The sequence below is a fragment of the Spermophilus citellus genome (genome assembly GCF_964194105.1).
Source record: "Spermophilus citellus genome assembly, chromosome: 10".
Taxonomy (NCBI): Eukaryota; Metazoa; Chordata; class Mammalia; order Rodentia; family Sciuridae; genus Spermophilus; species Spermophilus citellus.
Genome location: NC_138197.1, coordinates 77,456,692 through 77,476,841, shown reverse-complemented (window position 1 = coordinate 77,476,841; position 20,150 = coordinate 77,456,692). Strand labels below are relative to the sequence as shown.

General features: G+C 45.9%; 1 protein-coding gene across 7 annotated transcripts in view; it reads left to right on the top strand.

The window, feature by feature from the left end:
- The first annotated feature begins 1,479 nt into the window (after nucleotides 1-1,479).
- BAZ2A (bromodomain adjacent to zinc finger domain 2A) overlaps nucleotides 1,480-20,150 on the top strand; it is a 34,331-nt gene continuing 15,660 nt past the window's right edge. Inside the window, exons 1-5 of one of the 7 annotated variants that reach the window (XM_081309456.1) lie at nucleotides 1,480-1,676; nucleotides 6,403-6,487; nucleotides 10,584-10,685; nucleotides 17,077-17,214; nucleotides 18,764-19,354. In XM_081309456.1, the coding sequence (XP_081165582.1) occupies nucleotides 17,079-17,214; nucleotides 18,764-19,354 (727 nt within the window). In that variant the 5' untranslated portion in view covers nucleotides 1,480-1,676; nucleotides 6,403-6,487; nucleotides 10,584-10,685; nucleotides 17,077-17,078. Of the gene's footprint in view, nucleotides 1,677-2,735; nucleotides 2,867-6,402; nucleotides 6,488-6,914; nucleotides 7,118-10,583; nucleotides 10,686-17,076; nucleotides 17,215-18,763; nucleotides 19,355-20,150 lie in introns of those variants that run through there. The other 6 variants (XM_081309459.1, XM_081309455.1, XM_081309457.1 and 3 more) reach the window with 6 other exon arrangements.

Here is a 20,150-nt window from a genome sequence, read left to right as displayed (position 1 = left end):
TCAGCCTCAAATCGCTGGAATTGCAGGTGTACATTACCACACCTGAGCTAAAGTTTTTAAATTTTGAGATGGTCTTGCTGAATTGCCCAGGCTGGCCTGGAATTTGGCAATCCTCCAGACCTCTCAAGTAGCTGGGATTAAAGTGTTTTTTTGTTGTTGTTGTTTGTTTTTTGAGGCAGGGTGTGAGTTGTTGAAGTTGACCTTGAATGTGCAGTCAGCCTTAGCTTCCCAAATCACTGGGTATGCAGGCACAGCCATTCAACTTGGTGCAAAGGGATATTTTTTAGAAAGTCATTGGGATAAATGAAATGCTTTTAGAATATTCTATGACAAGGCAGCAGTTAAATGAATTTAAGTTTTTAGGAAATGGTGATGAATACCTATTTTTATTAAAATTGAGTTAAAATGGCTCTCTGTATCTTGGCTAGGCCTTCTTCAGAAACTATGCCTAACTACTGCTTGGAGGCATTTTGAGCAAGCTTGCTGAAGTTTGTGATTGCCTGAGGCTCTGCAGGGGGAAAAACTGAGGTGTAGTGTGACCTCTTACTAAGACCCTTATAATCTGTTACCGGGAGATGACAATTTTCAGCGCTGCTGCTTGGGTTTTTGAACTAAATATTTTAGCCCATTTAGGTGCAAAGTGCAAGGTCACATTTTGTGTTCTCTAGGCCCTGGCCCATCCTACTGCCCTCTGGCGGTAGCACTGAAGACTGCAAAAACTCTGATCTCACCATTTTGAAATTCATAAAGGCCATTTGCTGGGAGGTGCTTCTCTTCTAACGACTGTTTACAAACCAGCTGGGGCTTTTGTCCTGAGGTGGAGCCTGCTTTTGCAAGCTCCACCCACTGAGGCCTTCATGTTGGTAGGAGCTGGGCGGGGAATGATCTCCCAATTCAGAGGCCCCTGGGGGCTGAAGGTTGGGGAGGGGCCCTGGGAGAGGAGCCAGGGGTGGAGTAGGGCCTCTAAGCTTCCTCCCATCTGCCTATGACGTTCTTGGCACCAATCTCTCCTGTGTCATGATCTGGACAGAAGGTGGAGCCCCTGAGCTGCTTGTGCCCGGTAGTTTGCTCCCAGAAAAGCCTGGATTTGGGGAAATTATGAGTTATGGGGGTGGGGACACTTCCTCTAGGTCCTAACTCTGGAATGGATAAAAACCTGATGGAGAATGCCCCAGGGTATGGGTCAATCCTTTCTGTTCTGTTTTCCTATGCAGAATGCAGAAGAAATCCTAAAGGTCATTTGCATCCTTCTACCCCTTACCCTGACAGCTTTATGTCCTTCAGCATTTATCTAGAACCTTCTCCTTCTTAGGCGCTGCAACTACTTATTTCCTTCCCCCTACCGCCCTCTTACCACGCTACTGAAGTGTCAACACAGTTCTAACCTTCCTCCATATTTCTCCTGGTCTGCCCTGTCCTTGCCTCCTCCCTCTCTCCACCCAGATAAAGCCCCGCCCCTCCCTCCTCCCTCTCCACTCCAGTCTGTCACACAGGGACATCACCCTACAGCAGTTCAGCCTGTGTGGTTCGGAGGAAGCATACATTGGCTTTTTGATTCTTGCTAGTTCCCAGCTCACAGTTTGGGAGGATCCAATACCAGCTTTTGCGTGAAGGGGGGCCCAAGGACAGTGAGGAGCCCGGTGGTCCCAGCTTGGAGCCCAGCCAGACTGACATGGGTAAGTACAGGGCCAGCCCTGGGGAAGGCCTGAGGGATGCCTAGCTCCCTCCCTGCCTGACTCAGCAGGGGTGGGGCCTAACCTTTGCACATTTGGGGGGTGAAGGAGAGGAAATGGGACTATGCAGAGGTCAGAGATCTCAGCTGTTGAGGCTCCCCACCATGGGATCCTAGTATTGCAAGCTCTAGCTTTAAGGAAGCCTCTGAGCCTGTCTATATCTTAGGCGGGGGCTTTCTCCTCAACCCCATGGAGTGTTGCCCCTTGCTGATTATTTAAGCTGGGGAGATTCAAGTAATTTTTTTTGTACTTTATTGCTAGCCCCCACAGAAGAAAGGCCCGCTTTCGGTCTTGTTGGGGAGGGTCTTTTAGGTGCTTCCTTCCCCCTACTTTCTCTCTGGTCTTTTAAGTCGCTGTCTTCTCTCCTCCCCCACCCTGACCCACTACCAGGTGGGGGCTGCACTGAGCATCTGCTTCCTGTTGCCCCAGAGGTTACTGTAAGTGCTGGTGGTTGGGGCAAAACTGAACTATGAATAAAGCCCATTCTCACAGTCCCACATCAGCCTCACTAGGGCTGTTATGGATGGCCTCCACACTAGTCACTGAGGACACCGAGAGGTAGAGCAGAGGTTGAGGACTAGGAGTTTTGCCCTTGTGGCTTCCCGATTTCAGAGACTCCACGGTGGTGCGGGTAGGCGCGTGAGGAGCTGAAACACCGGAACCTGTTCACCTAGTAGGAAGCTGTGCGTGATCCCCAGTATGCTCGGCCTTGAGTTCCCTTGGTCTTCTTGTGGTTCCCACTGCCTTCTCAGCCTCCTTTGTGAAGGGTTACTTTGGTGGCTTGGGAGCACAGATAGAGCTGTCCCAAGTACTTCGGTTCGGACCCACCACCATCCCCCACTTCGCCACAGAAGTTTCTGTCTCTTCCTGGGATCTGTTGTCTTCTTCCATCTGGGATCCTTCCTGGTTCTGGCCCCTAGGAGACGCCACCCGCTTCCCCATCCCCCGGCGGAGCCTTCGCGACAGCCCTTCCCAAGGGCTTGTTCTCACCCCAGTAGCTCCTGCCCCTTTAAGCGCCACCTCCCCCCTTCACCGCCGCCGGCCCAAGGCTGGGGGAGGAGGCGCCGCCGCCGCCCGGCTCGGCCACCTGCGCCGCCGCCGCCTCCGCCGCCCGCGGCCCGGCCCTGCTCCAGGTGAGGCCCGGCACCCACCTCCGGCTCCGGCTCCGGCATCCCGAGGCTGGCCGTCTCCCGGCTCCCTTCCCCGGGATTCAGGATCTGACCCTTTCACTGCGGGAACTGCCCTTCCTCTCTCCCCCGCACATTTCTCCCCTGTCCTCTGCGACCGGAATCCAGAGGCTTCTCACGTCTCGGTCATCCTCTCCCGGGTACCCCTCCTATTCTGGTCCCAGGATCTCCCCTCCCCCGCGCCTTCCTAACCAGAAAAATCTCCCGCGGTCTAGGTTTCGCCTCCTCCCCTCTGGAATTAGCGCTTTCCCACGCCATCCTAACCTCAGTGGGAGGGGGAATAACCGCCACCCCAACTCCTCTCTTTCCCTGTAGTGAGGGTCGGGCGGGAGAGGGGCGCAGCATAGACTGCAGTCACTATCTGGTCATGCCTTGCTAGCCCTTCAAGTTCAACTAAGTCCATCTAAAGCTTTTCTGTAGCCCCTCTTCACCCTATGTCTTCCGGACTTTGGGGTCCGACTTCAGCACCGCCCACTGAGCTCAGGTGGGAAGGGCCCTCTTCTTGGGCCTGGGGTTGGCTGTTCCAGCCTAGGAACGCCCTTCCCCCAGAATCTAGGAGCTGGGAGACCCCGGCGCCGACGAAACCTTGCGGCTGTTTGGGGAGAAAGGATCGGGGCTGGGTCTGTCTTGAAGGAGTTGAGGTGTTAAAGTGAGGGAAGCCCAGCCTTCTCTATTCAGAGGTTGAGAGAGTCCCTACCCAAAAGAAATTTAGGCCCTCACAATCTAGTGGGGCCACCATGGAGACTCCCATTGGGAAGTTTGGAAAGATTGTAAATCTGAGGGGCACAGGGTGACTTGGAGGGGAGCATCTGAGGGGTTAGTTTCCTTTTAATGTATTATGGGAGAATCTAACCTTCCTAAAATATAGAGGGTGAGGAAAATGTTTTTCTCCAACGGAGGTGGGGTGTATGTGTGGGGAAGGCAATTCCAATGGTTAACAAGGGCTGAAAGCCATCTCTTTACTGGACCCTATTAACAGTTTGATCCATTCAAATGCCAGCAAAGGAAGGAAGGTCTTTTATAATTATCCTACCTCCAATGGGGAATTCCCCTCCCTCTATCCCACTGCAGCCCCAGCTCTGATCCTTGTCCCTCATTCCTACCCCTCACCTTCAGAATTAGGGAATGGGGTGTCAAGATTTGCTTCATTTTATTCTGAGTCACGTTCTAGGGGGCTGGGAAGGCGCTGGCGGGAGGGGAGGGTGGCCAGCAGTGGTGCTTGGGTTGGATGCCAGGAGTGTCTGGAGGAGGAGAAGGAAGGAGGTAGGAAGCGATGACTCCCCTTCTCTCCCTTCTCTCCCTTATCCCTCCCAGCCCCAGCCATCTGGCTCCAAAATGGAGCCAGGCACTGTGGCAGCTGACCCCAGTGTCAGGGAGGTGCTGTAGAGGAACACGGGGAGGTTGAGAAAGGAGGAAGCAGGTATTAAATGTTTCAGCCTCTTTCTCTTCATTTCTTGTCCACCGACCTGACTAGAGGGAGGTTCAGGCTATTCCCTAGACACTTTTAAGTCACAAGTTGCTTAACAAAAAAAAAAAAAAAAAAGCCATTTTGCCCCTTTCCCTTTCTAGTAGCTTCTTAAAGGGAGCGAGTGGGTGATTGGTCACATCTGAAGGGATTGAGGAATGTTTGGAGACTTATGGGGTCAGTCTGCCCTCTGTCGTCTGGATGGGGAGAAGCACAGCTGCTGCATGGGGTGGCGTCTGGCAAGAAGTAAACACCCAGCTGTAGGGCATATTGGCAGCGGACCCTCATCCTTCAGAGAGCAAGGAAGATCCCTGATTAGACGCGATGCAGCAGCGTATCATTCAGGGATGAAGGTGAATCTTTCTGTACCAGATGGGAAAAGTGGATCCTGCTCCATTTTCTTTTTTAATCCCAGGTGGTCCTTTTCTATCCAATGCTCATCTTCCCGAACACTCCGCCTGGATAGTTGGGGTTGCCCTGGAGACTGGGCCTGGGGCTCGGAAGGGGTGGGGGCAGTCAGTGGGGCACAGGAGTAACCGGCTCTTCCGGAGCGGAGTGGAGCCTGCAGAGGGTGTGTGTGGGTGTGTGGTGGTGGAGCGAGGGGCGTGGCTACACCCGTCTGACTGGCGCAGGCTCCTCCCCTGCCTAGCCAGTCCAGGACTGACTAGCTTTCTATTGCGGGCGTAGGTAGGAAGATTTCTCCCTAATCTGCCCTGTAAAAGGAAGAGGCGGAAAGAGGGGATACCAGTTCTGCCCATTTGTCTCCTCCTCCTTTCTGCCCATTTGGTGCCTGTTCCATGCTCTGAGCTGGCCTCTCCACCTGCCTTAATTTTTTATTTTGGGAACAGAAAGGCATTCCTTAGCAGAAGTTTGCTGAATCTCTTCCTTTTCCAGAAGGAAGGACTCTTCTAACTTCATTGTGGCTTCTACTAAGACACTTCGATCCTAGGCTATTGGGGAGGGGAGTGTCTCTCCCTCCCTTTGATGACCTATAAAATCTGTTTTGATAGGGAAGAGGGGAGGATTTTGATTTCTACCTGTTCTCCTTCCCCTGGTAATCTACTTATCTCCGAAGAGGGAAAGACTCCCCTTAGCCTCTGGTGGCCTGCACACTTTGTGAGGCTTTGCTAAATCAAGCTTCCTTTTTATCCTCTTCTTAGCTGTTTTTTTTTTTTAAAGAGAGAGTGAGAGAGGAGAGAGAGAGAATTTTTAATATTTATTTTTTAGTTCTCGGCGGACACAACATCTTTGTTGGTATGTGGTGCTGAGGATCGAACCCGGGTCGCACGCATGCCAGGCGAGCGCGCTACCGCTTGAGCCACATCCCCAGCCCTTCTTAGCTGTTTTTAATGGTGGGTGGTGTCTTCCCCAAAACTCAGAGCCCACTCCTCTGTGGTATAAAGACATTCAACCTAGACTGATGGATTTGGCCCTCTCCCCCTCCGTTTTCAGATCTCTGTCCTTCTCAAACCCGCAGAGGAAAAGGTATTTGTTGACATTCCCCAACCTGCCAGAGTTTCACCACCCCCACTTTGTTGCTTTTCCAAGATAATTCAGCCTGAGTTTGAATCGAATGGGAATATCTTGAAGCCTGCAAAGTTTTGAATTATAAGGAAAGGAAACTTGGTTTCCTTTCTAGGCATACTTTATACACTGTTTGACCTTGAACAAATAAGTGAACCTCTTTGGGCTTTAATTTCTTAGCCTGACAAACAAAAGGTTAAATTAGAAATTAAATATAAGTACTAACATGATACTATTCCCCATCCTGGGACCTTGCAATAGACATTTTAAAGGTGACAGCCAAAATCTAATCCTCTGCTAGATTTTACTTTCCAAGTCTGTATGAAGATTTCATATAGATATGCAGCCGTCAGAAAAAGTGGAACTATAGGTAGACCTTTGAGGCATCTTATTTGTTGGTTAGTTTTCTACTTATTCCCTACCCTTCCGACTGCATTGAGGCTAGACTCCCATGTCTAGTCCCAGAATCGAGCCTCCTTTTCCCCACTCACAGGAATCTTTCTGAAGCCCAGGGCCCTGCAGATGTCGCCAGGAAAGTGGTGATCCAGGCAGGACCTGGCTTCCCCGACAGGACAGAGGTGAGTGGGCATCGGACTCTTGCCTCTCTCCACTCCTTTACCAGGATGGAATTGCCCTAATTAACCTTTCCAATTCCACTTTTCCGCTACCCTGCCCGGAGAAATAAACTGCTCCCGAAGTTATTTTCCAGGTGTCCCCCTTCCCAGGGAAGTACTACATGCCTTTGGTCCTAGAAATGTAACCTACTCTTTTGGATTAATTTTGGGACTATGGCTCACCTTTCAGTTTGTGAAGCTAGACTATAGGCAAAGAGATGCGGCTGAAGGAGCCCATCTAGGGATTAGGGTTGTAGGACTCGGAGCGGCACTAGGACCCAGATCGGGGTTTGGAAGCCAGGACGCCGGGCACTAGGACCCAGAGGCGGAGGCCGCGGAGGGCTGCTCTCTCTCGGCCGCAGCTTCCCCGCCCCCTCCGGCACCGACTCACTCCTCCCCCGCCGGCCATGTTGGCTCCGCTCGGGCCCCGCGGTTGAGCCGCGTCCCCCTCCCCCCCTTCCCGGGCCCGGGACCCCAGACCCCCTCCCCCCGCGGGCGTCTCCTCCCCTCCTGGCGCCCGCAGCGCGGCCATGTGAACCGTCCAACCCCCGGGGAGAGACGAACCCCGTGCCCGGCAGGTCGCCGCCTTCTCAGGTTTGTGGAGTCTGGCCGGGGGCCTGAGGGGAGGGAGCCCCGCTTTTACCCGAGGCTTTCCTTTGGGAAACCAGGCTTCCAAGTCGCCTGGAGCCTTGCCTGGGGCGGGAAGCTGACTCCAGCTTATTTCCCGCTTGGACTTAGACCGTGGCGGGGGTCTCCCTGCCCTGGGGAATGGAGGGGCTGCAGAGGACCCCGGCACCAGGCTGCTGAGGACCCCGGCACCGGGCCGCAAGGACGGGCGGAGCTGTGTAGGCTCCGGGCCGCAGCGACGCGATGGAGGAGGCGGAGAAGCCTCTTGGCTGGCGGAGATGACTCCTGTGGGGGACTCGGGGTGGAATCCCCGGGAGGGGCTCCACCTCTTTCGTTGGGGGTGGGGATTGCCCGCGTTCAAGGGGTGTGTAAGGGGGTTCCCTGGGTGCGTTAAACTCTGTGGGGATGGGGCATTTTGTCTGTGATGAGTGAAGGATTGAGGGGTTTCCAAGAGCTTGAGCGCGTCTCCCTCGGGGAGGGCGCAGGATCTTTTGAGCTAGAAGTGCAGGAGAGGGCCTGGCTGGGGATGGTGCTGCTAGGCATGGGGCCCTCACTCCCAGGGAGAATCCCCCTCTCCAGGGATAGGGGTCGATAGGCCTGATGCTAGGCATTGAGATTTAAACTGGGCTCGGGGGAAGAATAAAGAGGGATTCCTTTCCAAGGAAATCCCTCAGTAAGGGGATCCCCGTTTCCGTGGCAGAAAAGGTGATCTCGCATCATCCCTTTCTTTCTCTGTATTCCCAATTTTCAGGGGAAGGCAATGCTATTCGCAGTCATTCTTTGTAGGAGTAAGGGATTTGTATCCTTTGGAGGGTAATAGGGGGGATAGCCTCCACCTCCATCTGTACACAAACAGCCCCTCCCCCAGCCTCCTGCAGGAAGTGGCCGGGAAATGGCAGCTGTGCGTTTGCTGCTGTCTCTGTGTCTCGTTTGCTGCCCGTCTCTGTCTCGTTGTTTTAAAATGCCCATTTAAATCAGATTTGGTTTCATTTTCTGAGGCCTTCTGGGCAAACTTGGATCCTGCCTACTGTGTAGCCTGAGAGACCTTTCTTTGAATGTGGGTTTTTTTTCTTGTTTGTTTGTTTGTTTGTTTTGGTAAACTTAATTTATCAGCTGGAAGTAGTCAACTACAGTTGACTCACTGATCCTGATCCCTTTCTCCAGAGTATCTCTGTCTCTGGATTTTTTTTTTTTTTTAACCTTTGAGCTGGAGGTCATAGAAAAACACTCCATTATCCACCAACAGAGTACATGTTAAATACTAGTGATGCAGATTCCCTCAGCATACCTGCCAAAACTTGGGGTCTTGCTTAGTTTGGTCTTAATATGACAGTTTCTGTTTTGTAGGGCACCTGAAAAAGTAAGCTTGTGAATTAAAGAAGGGTAGATCCTGAGAACTGAAGAGAGAAGAGGAAATGGAGAAGATTTAATAATGATTAGGATTTGTATATCTGGATAGGGGCTGATTGGCAAGCTTGTTCTGAATCTGGTGATTCTAGCCTAAGGACAGTCTCTGTGGGAAGCCTGTTTAGTTGACTTAGGGTGCTAGAGGTTTTACCTTGTGCAGAACTAATTAGAATAAGAGAGTTTGCTGTTATTTGATTACTCTTCAGTTCATAGAAGAACATCTCCTTATTCTTGGAGAATGGTAGGATTTTTCTGTTTTGTGCATAGTCATGTGCACAGATTTTCTGTTTTTTGTTTTTCATCTGATTTCTTCTGTAGCATAAAGTAATGGTACTGTGTGCTGTGTCCCCAGACATTTTGTTACACACTGGGTTTGGTTAGGGACAAGAGTTGGCCACAGGAGTTCAGATTTTGAGAGTAAAATATTAAGATAATTTGGAATATCCTAAAAACAGTGTAAGCCTAGCATTTAAATAATCTTTTCACTATTTTCCAGTCAAAAACCTGCTACCTGGATGTAGATTCCTAGATTGAAGATCCAGGATAAGAACAGAAATGTATATGATTATATGAAAAAGTGGCATCATAACTAATAAAATGACATCATTGCTCTTTTACATTGGGACTGTTGATATTCCGGAAACAGTAAAAAGAAGTTCATCTGATGTCATCTGTCCTTTTTCTTACCCCTTCCTCTAGACTGGTTGGTTTCTTTGAGTTGCTTTCTGATAAAGTTGATTTCACACTGATTTTTTAAAAAATATTTATTTTTTAGTTGTAGTTGGACACAATAATCTTATTTATTTTTATGTGATGCTGAGGATTGAACCCAGGGCCTCAAACGCACTAGGCAAGCGCTCTACCGCTAAGCCTCAATCCCAGCCTCACACACTGAGTTTTCAACCCTTTCTTACCTAAATTGGGACCTGACTGAGAAGTAGATTGATTTTGCCTGTTGGAGTTAAAAGACTGGGTTTGGAGTGCTGGTAGAATGCTTACTCAGCATGATTGAGACCCTGTGTTTCATCCCAGAACTGGGTGGGTGGGTTGGGGGGGAGTGAAGAAAAGATTACTCTATTTTTTGGAGTCTTTGAAAGAAATAGAAGCAGATTTTGAGAAAACAGTGACTTCATTTGATACAAAATTGAAGCAAACCTTTTTTTTTGCCTTTTTGTAAAGTGAAAGCGTTTTTCTATCAAAGAAATAGATTTCTTCCCCCTGTCCTCACTGGAGATTGAAACCAGGAGCACTCTTTACTGAGCTACATCTCCAGCCCTTTTTATTTTCTATTTTGAGACAGGTTCTTGCTAAGTTACCAAGTCTGGCAATCCTCCTGCCTCAGCCTCCAGAATAGCTGGGTTTACGGAAGTATACCACCACACTGTGCCAGAGAAGTAGATTCTTAATATTGACTGATCCTTTTCTTTAGTTTCTTCCTAAAAGAAAAAATCTGAGGTAAAAGAGAACTACGTGAGCTGACCTCAGCCTGTCAGAAATCTAAAATGTCTTAGTGATTCATTTTTCAGTCTTGTTTCTGGAAGCAGGTGTTGCCAAGAGAGAAGCAAATCCTGTTAGGGCTGCTGCTGCTGTCTCCTGGCTGTTGACCTTTTCACCTCTGAAGAGGTCAAGCCCCTCTCTATTTTGGGGGGTGAGAGAATTGAACCCTGTGGTGCTTAACCACTAAACCACATCCCTAACCCCTTCTTTTTTTTTTTTTTTTTTTTTTTGGTATTTTAAAACAGGGTCCTGTCAAGTTGCTTAGGACCTTACTAAGTTGCTAAAGCTGGTCTTGAACTTGAAATCCTCCTACCTCAGCCTCCTGAGACACTGGGATTATAGATGTGCACCACCATACCCAGCCCCCCCCCCCTCTCTCTCTTTCTCTCTCTCTCTCTCTATATATATATATATATATTTTTTTTTTTTTTTACTGTTGAAACAGTATTAAAGGTAGTCAATAACTGGGATATTTGACCTTGTGTGTACTGTAGTAAGTGAGGCAGTAATACCAGTTTTTATGTCCTAGGAAATAGTGAAATGTACAACTTTTGAAGTATTTCCTGGCCCAGATGATGTTCCTGATTTGTTTCTTAGGATATTGGTATCTTCAGAGGTCTTATAGCCTAAGGTAAACACTTTCTTAAGAGTTGTCTCTTATGTGTGAGGACTTTTTCACCAGCTTTGTCAGATTGTTTAATTTTAAAGTTTAGAAAAGTTACGCAAAACAAAACAGGGAGGAAAATAAATAACCCTATCTTTAAACAGGGTCTGGAAATTCTTGTCACCAGCAGCAAGAGTAGCTAGCATTCATTGGCTTGTGTTTTGTCCCTTCCCTTCGCTAAAGAGAACGCAGTCATATTTGTAGGGGATTGGTTCCAGGATCCCTAAGAACATTAGAATGTGAGAATGCTCAAGTTCCTTATATAAAATATATTATTTGCATATTACCTACACATATTATTCTTTTTAAAAATTTTTTTTTCAGTTGTAGATGGACACAATATCTTTATTTATTTGTTTTTATGTGGTGCTGAGGATTCGACCCAGTGTCTCACATTTGCGAGGAAGGCACTTAACCACTGAGCTACGGCCCCAGCCCCTTTATACTTTAGATTATTCTTTATACTTTAGATTATCTCTAGCTTACTTTTCCCTCCACCCACCGTTTTTGAGATAGGAGAGCTTGTACCCAAGTTTGCTCTACCATTAGGATACATCCCCAGCCTTTTAAAACAATTTTGAGATAGCATCTTGCTAAGTTGCCCAAGCTGCTCTTAAATTTTTGAACCTCCTGTATTACTGGGATTGCATGGGATAATTCCTGCAGCTCTTAAAAATGCCTACTGTGTAGCCTGAGAGACCTTTCTTTGAATGTGTTTTGTGTTTTTTGTTTGGTAAACTTAATTTGTCAGCTGGAAATAGTGCCACCACACCTGGCACTAATGGGTTTAGTTTGTTTGGGGTTTTTTTTTGGTCCAGGGATTGAACCAAGGGACACTTAACCACTGAGCTGCATCCCCAGCCCTTTTTATTTACATATTTTGAGACAGGATCTCTTTAAGTTGCTGAGGCTGGCTTTGAACCCTCAGTCTTCCTGCCTCAGCCTGGGATGGGTTACAGGTATGGGTCACTACTTGTGGTTCTTAGCAGCTTGCTCAGCTTATTTTTGGGAGGGAACCATCTTGCTGGAGGAAGAGTTGGAGCCCTTGATTGTTAAAATTCTGAAAAACAATCAGACCTAAAAGCGAAAATACTTGTTATAAAACTCTGGACTCTGCTTCTAGTGTCCTGCAATTTCAGGGACAATTCTAGTTTTCTGATAATGAAATGACCAAAGCTAACAGAAAACCTAACCTAGGTTGTTATGTGGTTCCTTTGTTTAGTTAAATGTTTTCAAATCTGTGGTACCTTGAGTATTCAGTTAAACCTGTTAGAATATTTAATTTAGAACTTGGATTTATTGACTTTTTACATTCTCACTTCTTCCCTGTTCCCCAGGCTTATAGGGGATAGCTATCTAAAAATCATGTCAAGATCTGAGTCTTGGGCTGGGGATGTGGCTCAAGCGGTAGTGCGCTCACCTGGCATGCGTGCGGCCCGGGTTCGATCTTCAGCACCACATACAAAGATGTTGTGTCTGCCGAGAACTAAAAAATAAATATTAAAAAATTCTCTCTCTCTCTCTCTTTCAAAAAAAAAAAAGATCTGAGTCTTTTCTTTCCTCTAGAGATTTTTATATTTATGAACATAGAATGAAACTGAATTTTTTTGGTTCTCTGAAAAATAGGTGTAAAGCCCACAACCTTTCTTTGATAGTAAGCTGGTAGTCAGAGGAGGAGAGTAGACTTACTCATCTATTTGTTTGGTTTATGGGTTCAACAAAAACTTGATTCTTGTGTTTAGCACTAAATTAGATGCTAGAAATAATAATAGTGGAACTTAATATCCAGTTGATGCTGTAGAACCTACATAGTTAAGAAGTAAGGACAGAGAACAAGTTATCTTTGTATTGTCTTAAGCAGCCTGGACATGGCAATTTTCTGTGAGTCCCCCTGCTGCCTCCAATATAATCTTCCTTTCGTCATCTTCCTTTAGCCTCACATAGAGTTCTAACTAGGAAAGAGGGTTAAGGAAAGGACATTTTGAAAGAGAATGAGCCTCAGTTGATGCATAATAGTGTGTCTGAGTCAGAATTCCAAAGGAAGCTCATTAACCAGGGTTGTCAGATGGGCTGTCCTGACTTGAGAAGAGGGCCTGTCAGTTTTGAAGCTCTGCATTTAGAACTCTATTGGTGGAGGAAGATGGTGACTTAGTTAAGGAAAAGAGGTTTTTAGATACAAAAGGCATATATTGTTATTTGTAGTCAGGAACTTGAAAGCTTAGAACTTCCCTGGAGTTTAGGAAGTTTTTTGTATTAAAGCAGGGTTTCAATCAGGTCTCAGTCCCTACACCCTAATAGAAATCTCCCATTTGTGAAATTTTGGTGTAATGCGCAAGGAAGGATTTTTTTAAAGAGCTGCAGGAATTAAATTACCTAAGTCTACAGCTCGAGGGTGTTGAGTGTTGATGTATCTTGTGATCCTGTGGGGGTTTTTTGGGGGGCAGGGCGGGGGGGGCAGTGGGCAGTAGCCTCAGAGGCCTAAGGGTTAGAATTGGTCAGATAGGATACCTGCAACAGTGCTGAAATACATTAATATTTATTTCAATACTTTGTGCATTGTCAGCCTTTCTCTGTTAAAACCATGTCACAGTCCCACAGAGTAGAAACTCTGTAGTTGAGAAAAGCAGCCAGCTTGGCCATGTCTTACTGCTTAAAATTTAAGAGGCAGTATGACTTAATTCTCAAATGAAATGTAACTTAGTGGTAGAGAACCCATGTGTTCAATTCCCAGTACTGCAAAAGGAAAAGACAGCAACAACAATTAAAAAACAAATGAAACACAGCTTTTTTTCCTCCTCCTTACTGTGTTGGGAGTTGAACCCAGCTAGGCAGACACTCTACCACTGAGCTACACCCCTATACCAACACAAGAGCTCTTAAGACATCCATTTATGTACATCTGGGATTGGGCTGGGTGCTTGTCTGATTGTGCTTCCTGATCATGAGAACTGTCTGCTTTTCTGGAGGTTGAGCACTGGCTGACTTCTTTCTTTCTTTTTAGCTTAAATTCTATTAGTTCAAAGGAAAGCTAGGACTGTTCTTACTAGCTCTGGATTGAAAGAATTTATCTTAAGGCATTATTGTGTAAAGCATCTTGGGTAGGAAGGTTAGAATGAAATAACCCTAGATTTATTGTGGGAAGGAGCTGTTTACATTTTCATTGTATTCACATATTGGGATCCCATGTTTAAGTGACAACTGAAATCAGGAGTCAAGTTGAATATAGGGAGATCTGACTGGGTCATCCCTGGTTTTGTATCTTCTGTGTTAGTGGTGGTTTTAAATTGTATTTAGACCTTATAGAGCTGATTATCATTTTGAAAACTGATCATTCTTGTTACTGTTTGTCTAATAATAATAGCTAACATTTATTGAATGTTTGCTGGGTGACAAAAATTCTATGCTAAGATGTTTATGTAGATGTCCTTACAAGTCCTGGAAGTGCATGCCAGAATTTTTTGCTAATGATGAACTGAGGTTCAACAAGTTTAAATCCAAGTCAAAAAGCTGGTAAATAGTAGAGCTAGTATTTGAACCCAGAGCCTTCTACATTGTGCTGACCTCACTGAACAACACTAAGAGTATTTTGTGTGTCTAGAAGGCTTGTAAGTGAAATGATTGTGGTATTTCTGACCCTTTACTAGAACAGGTGTGGAAGCAGACCTCAGGTACCAGATAACTTCCCATTCCTTTTAATTCTCTGATTTCTGTGAGCCATCCACTTATTGTGTGAAGTGCAGTATGTATTTCATAAAACAGGATATGCCATGCTTTCACTGAGCAGCAAAGAGGTCATTAGTTTCCTCATGGATTCAAATAGAGAATGGAAAAATTAACTGTGGTCCATCATTGAGTGAGAAGGTGTAGTTCAGAGTACAAAGGAAGAAAAATTGTGTGTGTGTATGTGTCCGTCCGTCCGTCCCTGTCCCCTCACAGAGCAGGGACGATGTGGCTGTGCATAAAACTGGAGAAAAGGAGAGGTGAAGCTGGGGAGAGAACCAAATGAAATTGACTCTCAAGGCATAGCATTTCCAGGATATCTGAAATGAACTACCAAATTTCCTCTTTGCTCTGTGGGTTAAGCAAGCTTAACCTGTAGATTAAGGAATGACCTTTCTTCAGAAGGTTATTAATCTTATGATGGTTATTTTTCAGACCCTCTACAGATAAGGAGTAGTATTTAACAATAAAGTAGGGGAATTCTGAAGGACCATGAGGTCTTTTCTCTAGACACTTGGTTTATTCATCTATGCACAGCAATTTGAGGCCTGATACTTATTTTAGAATAGAAATAGGAAATCCTATACGGAAAAGAAGTGAGTCCTAAGGTTTTTCTCCTTAAGTCAACAAAACACAAACTTTTATTTTTACTTCTTGTTTTAGTTAATTGGTTAAGGTAGAGATAATTGTGACATTAATTTGGAAAACCTTAGTTATAATGCCATGTACTATACAGAAAGGGTTTATATTTCATGTTCAGAATTGTATATATTGTATATATAATTTACCTAATGAGGTCTCATTTGCAGTTTGTGGTATACTCATGAGCATAACTCTTACAAATGTTGGCTAGTGGCCATATAGTTGTTGTTTTTGTTTTTTTTAAATTGAGTTACATCCCCAGCCCGTGGCCAAATAGCTCTTAACCAATTTATTCTCCCTTTCAAATGGTTAATTCATACATCACCTAGGTCTTCTTATGCTTCATCTTGGGAACTGGAAAAGAAACTTTTCTGTGTGAATTCTTCTGCCCTTGAGAATATAGTAACGTAATCCCCCAGGCACAGAGGTGCAGACCTATAATCTTAGGACTGGGGAGGCTAAGCAGAAGGATCACAAGTTTGAGGCCAACCTCAACTTAGACTCTGTCTCAAAAAAAAAAAAATGGCTGGAGTTGTAGCTCATTGGTAGAACACCCCTGGGTTCAATCTCTAGTGCCACACACACAAAAAATACTATAATCCAAGGAGGTGCTTTTTGTGTATCAAGACAGATTCTCACATATCATTAATATGTACTAGTATATCGCAAGTATCTGATGTATCAGACTTTGCCAAAAATTTTGGCTTCTGCCTCCTATCTTTCTTCTTCTCTTTGCTCTTTCAAAGTTAAATTTATTCTGATCAAGGGTTTCATTTCTCATCATTCCATAGTACTATATCACATCATATTCAGGAAAAAGAGAATAGCTTCTTAGCCTTACTGCCCCTCATTGAACCCCTGCAATCATAAGCATCTTTTGTTCTCTTTATGACCCTGTATGTTTAGGCCATGAAACCAAAACATTAGGAATTAACCATGGTAGACATAACAATATTCTTTGGAACACTCTCATTTAATCAATTTTTCAACACTGACACTTATTTAACCTAGATTCTTGGAGAGCCTGGTATTTCCCACAAATAAGAAATAGAATATTGAGATTGTGGGTGAAGTTCAGTGGTAGACCACTTGCCTAGCATGTTTGAGACCCTGGGTTTGATCTCTAGCACTGCCAAAAAAAAAAAAAAAAAAGTAGTAGAATATCCCTGGATGATTTGAATTTTGCCATATGGTCACTTTTTCTGAAATGTAGCCTCTTTTTCAAATCCCTTTACTCATGTAACTGTACTTGGGATATCTAGAAGTGTAGATAGGGTAACATAGACACTGTTTAGTTCAGGTATAATAAAACATGCATATTAAATATGCTTTTCCTGCCAACACCCCCATTTCTGTGGCTTCCTGTCAAAAAGATGGTTTTGAGAACTTTTTTTTTTTTAAGAGAGAGAGAGGGAGGGAGAGAGAGAGAGAGAGAGAGAATTTTTTTTAATATTTATTATTTTTTAGTTCTCGGCGGACACAACATCTTTGTTTGTATGTGGTGCTGAGGATTGAACCCGGGCCCCACGTATGCCAGGCGAGCGCGCTACCGCTTGAGCCACATCCCCAGCCCTTGAGAACATTTTTGTGGACCCTGGGAATGGGACTGCGGTCTTACCTTGAGTATAAAACAACAATAGAGAATGCTAAATGTTTCAATCAAGGGCCAATAATATCTAACAGAGGGTTAGAGTAGCCTGGGCTGGGAGTTAAGAGGGTGGGGCTTACACAGAGGGCAGACTCCTTTATAGACTTGTGTCTTGTTTTGTTTTGTTTTGTTTTTTTCCATGAACTTTTTTTTTTTTTAAATCACTATAAAGCTGATTTTAAAAGACTGTTTCAATAGGGTCATTGCCCAGGTTAGGGGTATATTTCCTCCTTTTCTCAAGAGAAGAAAAAAAGGGAGGGAAGGGGGGTATTCCCTCTGGAAGATTCCAGATGACATAACCTTGTTTAACCGCCAGTATTTTTTCCCCCTTTCTTTCCCCTCCTACAGAAATGGAGGCAAACGACCATTTTAACTTTACTGGCCTTCCCCCTGCACCTGCTGCCTCAGGACTGAAACCCTCTCCTTCCTCAGGGGAGGGCCTCTACACTAACGGGTCTCCCATGAACTTCCCCCAGCAAGGGAAAAGTGAGTGTGAGGGCCACATGGCCTGGGGTGGGAATGGGCATCATTTCTTTAGAGTAGTTTGATGGGAGGAGATTTGGCTCCACTTTGGGCTAGCTATTCCACAATTTTATGTCCTCCCTAGGTGAGGAGAAAGTAAATCCATAGAACTCCAGCTACTAGAGAGAAATAGACTTCTAAGACTAAATTCTAGGGGTTTATGGAAGCAACACTTTTTAGTCTTGATGAGTTTGGAGGGGATTAGGAAAACACAAGCTTTTTCACCTTGGCCTGCTCTTCTGTCAGCCCTGTTCCCTGGCTACTGCCAGAGAATAGTGAGGTGGCTACTGCTGCTGATGACCAGGTTGGACCCATCAGAGAGAAATAAAGGACGAGCCCTCTGAAACACTGCCTTTAGAGGTTGGAGAAACTTTGGGCTAGGACTAGTGGTGGGGAGGATGAGTGAAGGGTTCATGTATGTTTGCCTTTTTGTGCAGCAGAGAAGAGGGCGGATGTAAATTTGCCTGTGTCGTCTCCTTTCCTTGGATAGAAAATAGGGATAAGGGAAGGTTTAGTGCTTACCTAGTTTTTCCAGAGAGAAATTTATAATTCCAGATGAAAATGTTGCTGCCAGGATTGATCTTTTCTAGATTTGGCTTATCAGTTCTCTGTATCATGTCTGTACCAAGTACCTCTTAAAATTTTGTTTGGATTTCAAGTCCTTTATGCTTAGAAGCAGAGAGAAGTCCACATGCTTCTCTCCTTACTATAATAGGATTATACTTGCCACTTGCCCTCCTATCCTCTACAAGAGGCTTGCGTATAGAAAGATGTTCCTTTATTTCATTGGGGTTCCCCCACCCCAGCTTCCTAGGTATCTTTGTTCCTTTTATTTCATTGTCCTTCATCATCCCAGAGATTGTCATTGATGTTGAGCTGAATTCTGCAGCATTGGTCATGCAAAGAATTTTACCCACTGCATACTACCTTTCTCGGCTTATGGGGAAGGGCAAAACCCAGCCCAACCTTCTGAGCTGGAATCTTGTAGCTGTGGTGACTGCACATTCTATTCTTAGCCCGGCACAAAGTGCTGGATCTGCATGTGCCAGTGAGATGGAGGCTGTCCCTTCTGGTGCCACTGTGGGGCCAAATAGGCACTAGGGAAAGATGGGTGTGGGGGATTGGAGAATTTATTCATGCCCCTTCAAGGGAAGAATTCCCCTAGAGAATAAGAGTGGGAGAGAATGCAAGTCACTGTAGGGAGTCTGCAAACAGCTTCATTTAATAAAGTCTATAGCAGCAGCAACAGCCAGCTCTCTGCTGGTGGCTCTTATGGTAGACCTGGAGAGCTCCCCAGCCCCCTACTCAGCAGCCTCAGCGGCAGTTATTAAGCTTACTTCCAAGAGCATCTGGGTTTGGTGTTCCCCAGAGGCCAAAAAGCTAAATATAACAGGGGGACTCCCCCACCATTTCACCTTCCCTTTTTCTAGTCAGTGCTGTTACTCTGGGGTTCTTTGGTAGAATTACTTACGTATATATCCATAACTAACCCTTTTCTCTCCTTCTCTGCCAGGTTTGAATGGGGATGTGAATGTTAATGGCTTATCTACTGTATCTCACACTACTACTTCAGGGATTTTGAACTCTGCTCCCCACTCCTCCAGCACCTCACACCTCCATCACCCCAACGTGGCCTACGACTGTCTCTGGAACTACTCACAGTACCCATCTGCCAATCCTGGCAGCAACCTCAAGGACCCACCCCTTCTCTCCCAGTTCTCGGGGGGACAGTACCCACTCAACGGCATCCTTGGGGGCAGCCGACAACCTTCATCCCCAAGTCACAACACTAACCTTCGGGCTGGGAGCCAAGAGTTCTGGGCCAACGGTACCCAGAGTCCCATGGGGCTAAACTTCGACTCACAGGAACTGTATGATTCCTTTCCTGACCAGAATTTTGAGGTGATGCCCAATGGACCCCCAGGTTTTTTCACCTCCCCACAGACTTCTCCCATGTTGGGATCTAGCATCCAGACCTTTGCGCCCTCCCAGGAGGTAGGCACTGGGATCCATCCTGATGAGGCAGCAGAAAAGGAGCTGACAGTTGTGGCAGAGAATGGCACTGGCTTGGTAGGCAGCCTGGAGCTGGAAGAGGAACAGCCAGGTATAACTGGGTCCATGAACTGGGTGGGGAGAAGGAAAATGGGGCTGTGGGGGACAGTGGCTTTTGAGGTGAGGAAAACTTGTCTTTCCAGCTCTCTGCAGTGGAGGCTGATTTGCATGTTGGTGATTAGCAGAGCCAAGTGGCTGGTGTTTTTGTGGCTGCAGCACCAGCTCGCGAGTGGGAGTGCAAATTATTTCAAGCTCATGCAGAGCTGCTGGCCTGGAGAGGGCAGGTGGGCGAGCCTGAAACAGCCCCAACAGACACTGCATCAAGAAGGGCTTCTTCCGAAAAATACTAAAGGGTTAGGGCATTAGCAGTGGGCATTGAAGCTGTTTCAACTATGGCAAGTTGAGACTGGCTGCTAAAGTGAGCTGAGAACTGGTAGTGATTGGCATGTGAAGGAGGGAAGTAAGGAGGCAGAACATACCATTGCTTGTTTACCCAGTTTCCTTTTTGTTGTTGGCATTGGTACATGTGACAACCTCTTTCATTGTTTCCCTCAAAATAGCTAAAAGCTTAGCTTGCTTTTTATTCCAGTACAAGGGTGACCACCTTATACAATCATAGAATATTTCTGTGTTCCCACTCATCAGGGAAAACATCGAAGAACATGGTGGGGTTTTTATCTCAGACCCCAATCTCCTTTCCCCTCTCTTTGCTCGCCATAGGATTGATTTTTACCAGCACATCTCTGCTTATTTAGAGTGTCTTGATAAGATAGGTTCCCAACATAGAACTGGCACCCTAGCAGCAATGAATGTTGAATGAATTGACTATCCTTTTATCAAAAACTAAT